Here is a 14,153-nt window from a genome sequence, read left to right on the forward strand (position 1 = left end):
TGCAATATTATGTGTTTCATTGAGACGTGGCTGCAGGATCATATCCTCCAGCGTCTTTTTGCCAGGCTTTCTATCCATATGAGCAGATTGAGATTTAATGAGGAGCGGCAAATGCAAAAGAGGTGGACTGGCTGTGCCTTACGACCAATAGATGGTGTAATCCAGGACATGTTACTGAGAAGTGTCATCTCTTCAGTCCAGATATTGAACTGTTAATTAACTCATTAAACAAGAGAAAGACCGGACTTTATCTTATAAAAGTTTTATTCAAAGGCTTGTCAGCATTTGAAGACTCTGTCACTGAGCAAGTCAGATGAACAGAGCAACGAACACAAAGTACAAATCATATTTATAGCAAAATGAGGGTGTTGTCTCAACTTCAAAGAGTTTAGTTTTATGGTTCCTAGACCCTCCCCGGGTCAGAGGTAACAAAGTCATTTAGGAGAACACCCATCTGTTCTTTCTCGGGACATAACCCTTCAGGGAATGTTTAACCATAAACCTTCTGATAATAAATTTAGAGGTCATCTCCTCTTAAGTACTAAACACTAATAAAACAGAGGTCAGAGGAGAGAGGTAGATGGAAGGTCACCTCTGAGTGATAAAACACAGAATCAAATGAGAGAGGAGAAGGAAAGATCAGAGCAATTTAAAAGAATTTTCCATTACAGTTAGCAATAGGTTTTTGTCCATATTATTCATCCAGAGAATTCACCAGTGTTATTTCGGCAACAGTATATGTTTCCACCTTTAGCTGTTGCCGACACTGCAAGTGATGCCATCCGCTTAGTTGTTGCTAAGCTACAGACACAACACCCCAATGCGTTTGTGGCATTATCTAGTGATTTTAACCATGCTTCACTCTCTGCTATACTTCCAATGTTTGAACAGTTTGTCAGCTGCTCTACCAAAGAAAAACAAAACGTTTTATTTGTTTTATGCAAATGTCAAGGACTCGTACATCTCTAAAGCAAGACCTCCTCTAGGCAAATCAGGTCACAATCTTGTTTTTCTCTGCTTGAAATACAGTACAGACCAAAAGTTTGGACACACCTTCCCATTCAGTTTTCTTTATTTTCATGACTGTGAAAATTGTATATTCACACCGAAGGCATCAAAACTATGAATTAACACGTGGAATTATATACTGAACAAAAAAGTGTGAGACAACTGATAATATGTCTTACAGGTCCTTCTCAAAATATTAGCATATTGTGATAAAGTTCATTATTTTCCATAATGTCATGATGAAAATTTAACATTCATATATTTTAGATTCATTGCACACTAACTGAAATATTTCAGGTCTTTATTGTCTTAATACGGATGATTTTGGCATACAGCTCATGAAAACCCAAAATTCCTATCTCACAAAATTAGCATATCATTAAAAGGGTCTCTAAACGAGCTATGAACCTAATCATCTGAATCAACGAGTTAACTCTAAACACCTGCAAAAGATTCCTGAGGCCTTTAAAACTCCCAGCCTGGTTCATCACTCAAAACCCCAATCATGGGTAAGACTGCTGACCTGAATGCTGTCCAGAAGGCCACTATTGACACCCTCAAGCAAGAGGGTAAGACACAGAAAGAAATTTCTGAACGAATAGGCTGTTCCCAGAGTGCTGTATCAAGGCACCTCAGTGGGAAGTCTGTGGGAAGGAAAAAGTGTGGCAGAAAACGCTGCACAACGAGAAGAGGTGACCGGACCCTGAGGAAGATTGTGGAGAAGGGCCGATTCCAGACCTTGGGGGACCTGCGGAAGCAGTGGACTGAGTCTGGAGTAGAAACATCCAGAGCCACCGTGCACAGGCGTGTGCAGGAAATGGGCTACAGGTGCCGCATTCCCCAGGTCAAGCCGCTTTTGAACCAGAAACAGCGGCAGAAGCACCTGACCTGAGCAGCAGAGAAGCAGCAATGGACTGTTGCTCAGTGGTCCAAAGTACTTTTTTCGGATGAAAGCAAATTCTGCATGTCATTCGGAAATCAAGGTGCCAGAGTCTGGAGGAAGACTGGGGAGAAGGAAATGCCAAAATGCCAGAAGTCCAGTGTCAAGTACCCACAGTCAGTGATGGTCTGGGGTGCCGTGTCAGCTGCTGGTGTTGGTCCACTGTGTTTTATCAAGGGCAGGGTCAATGCAGCTAGCTATCAGGAGATTTTGGAGCACTTCATGCTTCCATCTGCTGAAAAGCTTTATGGAGATGAAGATTTCATTTTTCAGCACGACCTGGCACCTGCTCACAGTGCCAAAACCACTGGTAAATGGTTTACTGACCATGGTATCACTGTGCTCAATTGGCCTGCCAACTCTCCTGACCTGAACCCCATAGAGAATCTGTGGGATATTGTGAAGAGAACGTTGAGAGACTCAAGACCCAACACTCTGGATGAGCTAAAGGCCGCTATCAACGCATCCTGGGCCTCCATAAGACCTCAGCAGTGCCACAGGCTGATTGCCTCCATGCCACGCCGCATTGAAGCAGTCATTTCTGCAAAAGGATTCCCGACCAAGTATTGAGTGCATAACTGTACATGATCATTTGAAGGTTGACGTTTTTTGTATTAAAAACACTTTTCTTTTATTGGTCGGATGAAATATGCTAATTTTGTGAGATAGGAATTTTGGGTTTTCATGAGCTGTATGCCAAAATCATCCGTATTAGGACAATAAAAGACCTGAAATATTTCAGTTAGTGTGCAATGAATCTAAAATATATGAATGTTAAATTTTCATCATGACATTATGGAAAATAATGAACTTTATCACAATATGCTAATATTTTGAGAAGGACCTGTATATTCCAGGTTCTTCAAAGTAGCCACCTTTGGCTTTGATTACACTCTTGGCATTCTGTTGATGAGCTTAAAGAGGTAGTCACCTGAAATGGTTTTCCAACAGTCTTCAAGGAGTTCCCAGAGATGCTTAGCACTTGTTGGCCCTTTTGCCTTCACTCTGCGGTCCAGCTCACCTCAAACCATCTCGATTGGGTTCAGGTCCGGTGACTATGGAGGCCAGGTCATGTGGCGCAGCAACCCATCACTCTCCTTCTTGGTCAAATAGCCCTTACACAGCCTGGAGGTGTGTTTGGGGTCATTGTCCTGTTGAAAAATAAATGATGGTCCAACTAAACGCAAACCGGACCAAACGAACCAAAAAAACAAAACAAAAAAAACGCCACAGGGATCAGTTGAGAATCACCTTGATATCACTGGACAGTTTCTGTAATAGGGTCTGGCATGCAGCCAAAACCGTTGAGGATGACGCTTTATTACGACGGTCCTGTGCCAGCCGGACAAGCTTTATTTCTGCGCTGTTGTTGTTGTTGTCCGGGTCTGGATTGGATCTGTCCTACCATGAACGTTACCTCTGTAAAGAGAATGAACAACAAAAAATATATATATTGAAATAAACAAATTAAAGTAAAAAAAAAAAGGGAATTAAAATTAATTCAGTAGGTAAAATAAGAATTAAACGTACCGCTCATTAAACCTCTAACAAGCGTTGCTCTGTGTTTGGGGTCATTGTCCTGTTGAAAAATAAATGATGGTCCAACTAAACGCAAACCAGATGGAATACCATGCCGCTGCAAGATGCTGTGGTAGCCATGCTGGTTCAGTATGCCTTCAATTTTGAATAACATTGTCACCAGCAAAGCACCCCCCACCATCACACCTCCTCCTCCATGCTTCATGGTGGGAACCAGGCATGTAGAGTCCATCCGTTCATCTCTTCTGCGCCGCACAAAGACACGGTAGTTGGAACCAAAGATCTCAAACTTGGACTCATCAGACCAAAGCACAGATTTCCACTGGTCTAATGTCCATTCCTTGTGTTCTTTAGCCCAAACAAGTCTCTTCTGCTTGTTGCCTGTCCTCAGCAGTGGTTTCCAAGCAGCTATTTTACCATGAAGGCCTGATTCACACAGTCTCCTCTTAACAGTTGTTCTGGAGATGTGTCTGCTGCTAGAACTCTGTGTGGCATTGACCTGTTCTCTAATCTGAGCTGCTGTTAACCTGCTATTTCTGAGGGTGGTAACTCGAATGAACTTATCATCCACAGCAGAGGTGACTCATGGTCTTCCTGTCCTGGGGCGGTTCTCATGTGAGCCAGTTTCTTTGTAACGCTTGATGGTTTTTGCGACTGCACTTGGGGACACTTTCAAAGGTTTCCCAATTGTTCGGACTGGCTGACCTTAATTTCTTAAAGTAATGATTGCCACTCATTTTTCTTTACTTAGCTGCTTTTTTCTTTCCATAATACAAATTCTAACAGTCTATTCAGTAGGACTATCAGGTGTGTACTGTATCCACCTCCTGCACAACACAACTGATGGTCCCAACCCGATTTATAAGGCTTGAAATCCCACTTATTAAACCTGACAGGGCACACCTGTGAAGTGAAAAGCATTTCAGGTGACTACCTCTTAAAGCTCATCAACAGTTCATAGTTTTGATGCCTTCAGTGTGAATCTACAATATTCAGTCATGGAAATAAAGAAAACTCTTTGAATGAGAAGGTGTGTCCAAACTTTTGGTCTGTACTGTATAAGCTCCGTTGTTCAGAGGCAACCTGTAATAAAGAAGATGGTCACAGGAAGCTGACAAAGCCCTGCGAGGTTGCTTTGAGGCTACAGACTGGGATGCACTGTGCCAACCACATGGAGAGGACATCAATGCCATGACTGAATGTGTAACCGACTATATAAACTTCTGTGTGGATAACACCATCCCCATCAGACCTTTGAGATGCCTTCCCAATGACAAACCCTGAATCACCAGTGACCTGAAGAACCTGCTGAACAAGAAAAAAAGAGCCTTCAGAGAGGAAGACAGGGAATTGTTGAGGAGTATACAGAATAAACTTAAAGTCAAGATAAGAGAAAGCAAGGAGGTGTACAAAAAGAAGCTGGAGAGCAAGCTCCAGCAAAACAATATCAGAGATGTGTTGTCAGGGATGAAGAAGATCACAGGCTTCAAGCAGAAGGAAGATCAGACCGATTGATGCCTGGACACAGCCAATGAACTAGGTTAATTTCAGAAATAAGCCATCAGTCCTCAATGACTATGGACATGTTGCCCTGACATCCCACATTATGAAGGTCCTAGAGAGACTCCCATTGGCCCACCTGACTAAGCAAACTATCAGGACCCCCTTTGGTTTGGTTATCGCTGTGGAGTTGAAGATGCCATCATACACCTGCTTCAACAAACCCACTGTCATCTGGACATAGCCAGCTGGCTCTCAATGATCTCTCAAGTGCATTTAACACAATTCAACCTCATTTGCTTTGTCAGAAACTCCAGAAGACACAGGTGGAGGCCTTAACAATCTCCTGGATCAAGGACTACCTGACAAATAGACCACCGTTTGTGACACCAAAGGGTTGTGTGTCTAACTAGGTAGTTAGCAACACAGGAGCACCACAGGGGCCTATACACTCACCATTCCTTTTCACTCTGTACACCTCAGACTTCCAGTACAAGAGATGGACAAGAAGAGCACAGGGAGCTGGTGGACTGCATTGTGGCATGGTGTGTAAACAATCATCTCATTTTGAACGTGAATAAAACAAAGAAAATGATTGTAGATTTTAAAAGAAACAGGAATATGTCAAACACTATTTCCTTAATGGGAGAAGAGGTGGAGGTGGTGGAGGAGTATAAATACCTTGGTGTTCACCTGGACAACAGACTGGAGTAGAGATGCAACTGTGAAGCCATCTACAAGAAGGGACAGAGCAAACTGTACTTCTTGAGGAAGCTTAGGTCATTCAGTGTTTCCAGCAAGATGCTGCATATCTTTTATAAGTCTGTTGTGGAGAGTATGATCTCTTCTGCCATCATCTGCTGGGGTAGCAGCATCAGAGCACCAAGGACTTCAAACATCTCAACAAGCTAATAAAGAAGGTTGGCTCTGTTCTAGGGGACTCCTCTGGAACATCTGGAGATCATGTGCAAAGAAGGATTCTTCATAGAAGGAAGAACATTATGCAGAACCTTGAGCATCTTCTTCATGAGACTGTTGTAAACTCAACAGAGTGTCGTCAGTCAGAGGCTTCTGCAGATCTGCTGTAAGACCGGTACAGGAGATCCTTCCTGACCACAGCCATCAGCTCTTTGAAGAAATCTGTATAAAATGAGCTACAACAACAATTAATTTCCCTTTGGAAAGAATAAAGTATTTTTGAATGTGAATTTAATTGAATTTGAATTAAAATGAATTCTCTTTCATGTCATTTGTTTCATGTCTCACATCGGGAATGCCCTTGGTGTGACCTCATCAGAAGCTCCTATTACATTTTGCCAGCCAGGATTGGTTGGGAATAAGCCTGTCAGTGCCAGAGATGGCAGGGTCCCTCCCCCTATTTATAGGGCTATCACTGCAATGACAGTTTTTTCAAAAGCCCTCTTCTCGCAATGAGCAGAGGTTCCAACCAACTTTCCCACAGATACTGCCCCTCTTCGGAGCCTAGCTAAACTGTCCATAGACATGTGTGCTAGCTCAGTCACTGAACACTTTGCTTGGGGTTTGTTCAGTATCACAGAGAGTAGCTGTTGCCTTGGTAAAAATACCGCTAACAGAGTAAAAAGAACGGAAGGGTCAACACCCCACGTTACGGTTGGCCATTATAGAGTAGCAATACTCCTGCTGTACAAGCACACCTGGCTTAGATGTCACCAGCTAGTTTTTCGTAGCATTACAATCGAATTTCCTTTAAACATGGAGACTGCCCAGTCTTCCACAAAAGCTGAGGAGAGCTCACAGGCACAAACGTGCCCATTTGGCAATAAAATTTGAAGCCGGGATACCCACCTGTCTTATGTGGTGTGTCTTGGTCTGAAACACACCTAAGCTGCTTTTGAGTCTGGCGAAGAGTGCTCGCACTGCAGCCGGTTCTCCCTCAAGGTGCTCTGTCGCCGTCTGGCCTGTCAGTCAACATTGTCCAGCAGCAACCCAGTGTTGGCTTCTACAGCATCCGTACAGGACCACCGACGCAATGGCTGGGCCACGTTGGGGAGAAATGCTTGATTCTGTGGACCTGCTGCCACCTGAAATGTCCGTGGACAGTCCCAAGTCCGGCCCGCTGTATTCCCTGATAATAAGTCCTATGGAGCCACCAATGCGTTTAGTCCGTGCTCTGAACACCTCGTCTCTGTTGATGGCTTATCAGGTGGAACTTGAGAAGCAGATGACCGCTTCACCTGACACTGTGTTATGGGAGGAAGTGTGCATCATAACGGATCACCGCCTTCACCTCCAGAAAGTGGCAATCCAGGCTCTGGGCAGAACTATGGGGCTTATGGTTCTACAGGCGACAGCCAGGTGGCTGAACCTCACCATGCTTTCCACTAAAGAGAAAGAGGACCTCCTGGACAACCCCATCACACCCCAGGGACTTTTCTAGGCAGCAGTCCCGTCAATGCAAAAAAAGGTAGAAGGAGAAGAAAAGGGATGGTAGAGCCTTGAAGCTGTGTCTCTCCACACGTACTTTTGTCACTGGGACCACGGCCCCGCCCCCCAGCATCAAACCTTTGCCCAGGTTGCAGCTCCCTTTCCTCTCACCTATCAAAGGCGCAATAGGGTGCACAGGCACCACAGAAACCCTCTGCCTCCAATGCCCAGTGACAAAGGAAGCCTGAAGGTTCTCACCCTGACTAGTGACCTCACACCTCTTACTCAGGTGATAAGCAGGAGGAAGCGGCTGGACTTACCTCCTCCCTGGATGGAGGGAGTGAGCAGGGATCGCTTCTCTCCACTTGCTCTTGCAATGCAAGACGGAGCTTTTTGCAGCAGAAGGCGATGCTCTCAGCCTGCATTTAACAGACAGTGAAAACCAGTCCTTGTAAAAAAAAATGCACAGACTCAGACCCTCCCCCCCATGCTTCAGGGAAGTGATTCAGTCAAAAGGACAAGGGGACGTCTCTGTTTTCCTATAGAAGGAAATTTCCGTGTTTTTGAAGCTATTTCCTTGTGCTGAAGAAAGGCGGACGGCGGTTGCACGCAATTTTAGACCTCCAGGCGCTGAACAAGCATCTGAGAAAATACAAAGTCACTCCTCCCTGCGGCACTTCCTAAGTTCCGCCGATTGGTTTACATCAATCGACCTTAAGCAGGCTTATTTCCACGTCCCCATATACCCACCACACAGAAAATATCTCAGATTTGCATTCGGGTAAACTGTTACAAATACCTTGCCCTTCTCTTTGGACTGTGTCTGAGCCTGAGAGTGTTTGTGAAGTGCACAGATGCTGCTGTAGGTCCGCTCAGGAGGCGGGGCATCCGAATGGTGATGTACATGGACAACTGGCTGATTGCCTCGTCCTCCCACCAAGAAACTGCAGACCACACAGTTGTATTAATACAGCACTTAAGGATAAATATGGAGAAGAGTGTCCTGAATTCCTTCTCCACAAATGTTCTTTAAAGGTCTCTCCCTGAACTCAGTTCAGTCCAGAGTGATACTAACAGTGGACAGAGTGAAATCCCTGCTTGACAGCTACACTGTGGTGGCTTATGTCACCAGTCAGAGAGGTCTGAGGTCACCGAGGCTCCACAGGCTGACTCACAAATTAATCATTTGGAGCAGCAGACATTTTTTGTCTCTGTGGGCCACTCACGTCCCAGGTGTACTGAACTGTGGAGCAGACCTTCTCCTCAGAGGGAATCCTCTGTGTACAGAGTGGAAACTCCATCCAGAGCATCTCTGCGTTCGATCAGAACGCATCTCTGGGGGTGGACACACTAGCCCACAGCTGGCTTCCTGCTCCACTCTATGTGTTTCCCCCAATAGCTCTCATTTCACCAGCACTAGCCAGGGTAGGAGCAGAAGGCCTGACACTGATCCTCATTGCACCCCATTGGCCAGCGAAGCACAGGTTAGCGGAAATAACACAGCTCCACTGGGAGGAGCCATGGCGTTCTTCCTGCACGCAGGGATCTGCTGTCTCAGCCACGAGGACAAATATTTCATCCCCACCCAGAAAGACTGGCTCTGTGGGCTTGGCCCGTGAGTGGTTCAATCTGCAATCTGTGGAGCTCCCTTAGAATGTCATTCACTACGTTTACATGGACATAAGTAATCGGAATAAACGGCCGATCGGACTTAAAGTGTGTCGTGTCAGTCGGAATATTCTGCTTGGTTTGGACAGGATTGGAATTAAATTATAATCCAACTGAAGCTTGTTTACATAAACTAAATTTCACAACTGGATTAAAATGTATTCGGATTAAAAAACATAAAAATAATTGGATTGTAGCATTTCTATGGACATAGGTAATCGGAAAAAAACAGTTGATCAGACTAAAAATGTGTCATGTAAACTTGCCAATCTGAATATTCTGTAAGCATCTAGCCAGAGCGACTAGCCACTCAAGGTGGAAATACATCACGTTGAAGCAGGGTGCACATGCGCACTCAGGTCAGTTTGCCTCTTTCGGAATAACTTGAAACCGGTGTCAAAACAACAGCTTGCCCATTGGATCACTGCTGCCTGAACGTTTTTGAATAAACTGTCAGGGACAGCCCTATAAATAGGGGGACCCTGCCCTCTCTGACACTGACAGGCTTATTTCCAAACAATCCTGGCTGGCGTAATGTAATGGGAGCTTCTGGTGAGGTCATGCCGAGGGTGTTCCCAATGTGAGACATTCACTCATGCTACTCAGTGAACCGGGCTTACAAAAGTAACCTAAAGTTATCTGGTTCCTTTAAAGGTGCTGCACATGAAGTGGAGACTTCCACTCCAACCTCTCATTCAGCTCATTCCTCGTTGTTGCAACATGTCCTCCTGCTAGAGCAGGCCAGACAACAGACTGCTTTGCTAGGTAAAACAACCACAAAACTATGATAACATTTGCACAAATATAGACAATCCTTACTGTGTTTGTACTGTGACCCTTCACACTTACTACCTATGTACAATCAATCACCACTGGTTACTGCAGAGAGAGGCGTAACCACCGGAAAGCGGCCAGTCAACAAGCTGCCCCGCCATAGACCGTTGGCTCGCACACAAAGCGCACCTTTACCACAGTCACCCCAGGCCCTGCAACAGCTGGTGGTCCAACAGCAGCACCAGCACTTTCTTGAGAAACACTACAAGGTAAACAGGTTTACACTCACTTCCTCCCCACAAACATGACCTTTCGTGGTTCTGCACAGTAACAAAACATGTGGTTTGTAGATGTTATCGAAGGGCGGAGACCTCCCTAGACCGCCACCCACTCACCCTGAGGAGACAGAGGAGGAGCTAACAGAGACCAATGACATGCAGGAAGATGAAGGGGCGGGTCCTAACAGGTGCAGGAAAAGCTTTTTGCTTCCAAACTAAAATCTGTCTCTAATTGAATATTTTTAATTATAAGAGTCTGCTGTGTTTTTCATTCAGATTGCAGAAGGAGGGATCACATGACAGCAGCCATTTATCTGAGCAAATGGGCGTGAATATAAAGAGGGAGGAGGAGCCCAGGATTATGCATGTCAAAGGCGAGAGCACAGAGAGTGAGCTGGATGAAGACGAGGAGGATGATGATGTCCTTCAGCTAAGGGAGGGCGAGGAAGAGGAAAGGGGCAGCTATATGCAGGTTGGTGCAAAAGCACAGCTTTTCTGTGGGATCTGAACATGCTCTTTCATTACCAACCCTTGGATAATCAGGATTTCCATGCAGTCTGGGAAATTCTGGAAAAGAATAGAATTTTGTTTAGGGATTTTCCAGGTATGGTTAAAAAGGAAAAAAGATGATAGATGATCAAACATATTTGTTTCTTTCTGTACTGTATTACCTGTCCCATCGTCTACAGATCCATCCATCCATCCTTTCTCTAATTTCTCATTTCCTTCCCTATTTCAGTCGTTTTTTCCTTTTCCATTTCCTTCCTTCCTTTCTACCTTCCAATTTCAATCCTGTCTTTTCTCTCATCCATTCTTCAGTCCTGGGGGCCGAGGGTATTTTTGTTATGTTTACATAGTTCTGTTAATATAGGTCATTACAGGTCCTTCTCAAAATATTAGCATATTGTGATAAAGTTCATTATTTTCCATAATGTCATGATGAAAATTTAACATTCATATATTTTAGATTCATTGCACACTAACTGAAATATTTCAGGTTTTTTATTGTCTTAATACGGATGATTTTGGCATACAGCTCATGAAAACCCAAAATTCCTATCTCACAAAATTAGCATATTTCATCCGACCAATAAAAGAAAAGTGTTTTTAATACAAAAAACGTCAACCTTCAAATAATCATGTACAGTTATGCACTCAATACTTGGTCGGGAATCCTTTTGCAGAAATGACTGCTTCAATGCGGCGTGGCATGGAGGCAATCAGCCTGTGGCACTGCTGAGGTCTTATGGAGGCCCAGGATGCTTCGATAGTGGCCTTTAGCTCATCCAGAGTGTTGGGTCTTGAGTCTCTCAACGTTCTCTTCACAATATCCCACAGATTCTCTATGGGGTTCAGGTCAGGAGAGTTAGCAGGCCAATTGAGCACAGTGATACCATGGTCAGTAAACCATTTATCAGTGGTTTTGGCACTGTGAGCAGGTGCCAGGTTGTGCTGAAAAATGAAATCTTCATCTCCATAAAGCTTTTCAGCAGATGGAAGCATGAAGTGCTCCAAAATCTCCAAAATCTCCTGATAGCTAGCTGCATTGACCCTGCCCTTGATAAAACACAGTGGACCAACACCAGCAGCTGACACGGCACCCCAGACCATCACTGACTGTGGGTACTTGACACTGGACTTCTGGCATTTTGGCATTTCCTTCTCCCCAGTCTTCCTCCAGACTCTGGCACCTTGATTTCCGAATGACATGCAGAATTTGCTTTCATCCGAAAAAAGTACTTTGGACCACTGAGCAACAGTCCAGTGCTGCTTCTCTGTAGCCCAGGTCTGGGGAATGCGGCACCTGTAGCCCATTTCCTGCACACGCCTGTGCACGGTGGCTCTGGATGTTTCTACTCCAGACTCAGTCCACTGCTTCCGCAGGTCCCCCAAGGTCTGGAATCGGCCCTTCTCCACAATCTTCCTCAGGGTCCGGTCACCTCTTCTCGTTGTGCAGCGTTTTCTACCACACTTTTTCCTTCCCACAGACTTCCCACTGAGGTGCCTTGATACAGCACTCTGGGAACATCCTATTCGTTCAGAAATTTCTTTCTGTGTCTTACCCTCTTGCTTGAGGTTGTCAATAGTGGCCTTCTGGACAGCAGTCAGGTCGGCAGTCTTACCCATGATTGGGGTTTTGAGTGATGAACCAGGCTGGGAGTTTTAAAGGCCTCAGGAATCTTTTGCAGGTGTTTAGAATTAACTCGTTGATTCAGATGATTAGGTTCATAGCTCGTTTAGAGACCCTTTAATGATATGCTAATTTTGTGAGATAGGAATTTTAGGTTTTCATGAGCTGTATGCCAAAATCATCCGTATTAAGACAATAAAAGACCTGAAATATTTCAGTTAGTGTGCAATGAATCTAAAATATATGAATGTTAAATTTTCATCATGACATTATGGAAAATAATGAACTTTATCACAATATGCTAATATTTTGAGAAGGACCTGTATTTGGTACAAAGCAAAGAGTTTAAAAAAACAATATAGACCAAAGCCTAAAAAGATTTTTGCATATCATCAAATGTTGGTTATTTTTTATAATAACATCCTTGCTCATTTAGATGAATTGTTTTAATGCTTGAAATTGTTCTACCCAAGTTTTAGCTTTACAAAGGTAATGGAAAATATAGTGAATAACATCAATATCGTTAATAAATGTAAAATACATTTCCTAAATGAAATTTAATAATATTGTTTTGTTTTTTTAAATGAGCATTGTGTCTCATTCTAACCCAGTTTTACATAGATAAAAGGAACTAAATAATACAGAACCTTTGACATTTGTTATATAAATTATTGACTTATTATCTGTACCTTTTATGGCTATTACAACTGCCTTAGCCCATGGTTGTTGCAGGTTCCTCCAGAAATGGTAAGAGAGATTTATAGGCTTGTAAAAACATCTGTAAAGGACCTCGTGCAGAGAAACAAGACTTAATAGAAATGTGATGTGCAATCACTGAGATATAGCCAGTAATGATTGGTGAAGGATGTCCAGGCATGGGTGCGCATCAATATTGTTTGATCATAGTGTTAATTCCTTTCTTTATTCAAATCTTAATTCTTTATTTCCATCAAACCTTAATTGTCTTTTTCTTTCCTTCCTTCATTCCTTTTATCTTTCCTTCCTTTTAACCCCAATTCCTTCCATCATCTTTATTCATTTTTTGCTTAAAATGTAAATTACTTCCTTTAATGCTTGCCTGCATCTGTTCTTTCTTCCACCTTCTTCCTTCCTTTAAACTAATTTTTTACCTTCCTTCTTTCTGTCCTTACTTCCATCCTCCCTTCCTTCCTTTCTTCATTCTGTCCATGCCTGCGTCCATTCGTGTGTGTTTTTGTATGTTCCGTATATATGTCTAAGCCCTGTAGAATCAGCCCTAAATCTATTGTGAATTTTGTCTTTATAGTTTATAAATGGGCTAAAAGGACTGAGAAATCTGGAAATTTGAGTCTGGAAAAGTATGGAGAAAAATAAAGGAATAAACTATGGGGTTCTTCTATATCTCAACAATTTAACTTCAAAATTTGTAATACAGAAATGGGAACTAAGGTCTTCATGATTATAAAAACGTTATTTTCAGTAAGAAAAATGACAAAATCAAAGTGATGAGGGGTATTTCAAGGGCCATGTCAGTCTTAAACCAAGTTCATAATACAGGTCCTTCTCAAAATATTAGCATATTGTGATAAAGTTCATTATTTTCCATAATGTCATGATGAAAATTTAACATTCATATATTTTAGATTCATTGCACACTAACTGAAATATTTCAGGTCTTTTATTGTCTTAATACGGATGATTTTGGTATACAGCTCATGAAAACCCAAAATTCCTATCTCACAAAATTAGCATATTTCATAAAAGAAAAGTGTTTTTAATACAAAAAACGTCAACCTTCAAATAATCATGTACAGTTATGCACTCAATACTTGGTCGGGAATCCTTTTGCAGAAATGACTGCGTCAATGCGGCGTGGCATGGAGGCAATCAGCCTGTGGCACTGCTGAGGTCTTATGGAGGCCCAGGATGC

General features: G+C 43.2%; 1 protein-coding gene across 6 annotated transcripts in view; it reads left to right on the forward strand.

Annotated features, from left to right (window-relative positions):
• Positions 1-14,153, forward strand: part of LOC124862348 (histone deacetylase 5-like) — a 290,249-nt gene that overhangs the window by 174,295 nt on the left and 101,801 nt on the right. For all 6 annotated transcript variants that reach the window (XR_007036907.1, XR_007036905.1, XR_007036906.1 and 3 more), the window contains exons 12-15: positions 9,716-9,826; positions 9,947-10,104; positions 10,186-10,301; positions 10,390-10,585. Coding sequence is in view for 2 of the 6 variants with exons in the window: in XM_047356209.1 (XP_047212165.1) it covers positions 9,716-9,826; positions 9,947-10,104; positions 10,186-10,301; positions 10,390-10,585 (581 nt within the window). In the remaining 4 variants the exon portion in view is untranslated. The remainder of the gene's footprint in view (positions 1-9,715; positions 9,827-9,946; positions 10,105-10,185; positions 10,302-10,389; positions 10,586-14,153) is intronic.

This window comes from Girardinichthys multiradiatus, chromosome X (genome assembly GCF_021462225.1).
Source record: "Girardinichthys multiradiatus isolate DD_20200921_A chromosome X, DD_fGirMul_XY1, whole genome shotgun sequence".
Classification (NCBI taxonomy): domain Eukaryota; kingdom Metazoa; phylum Chordata; class Actinopteri; order Cyprinodontiformes; family Goodeidae; genus Girardinichthys; species Girardinichthys multiradiatus.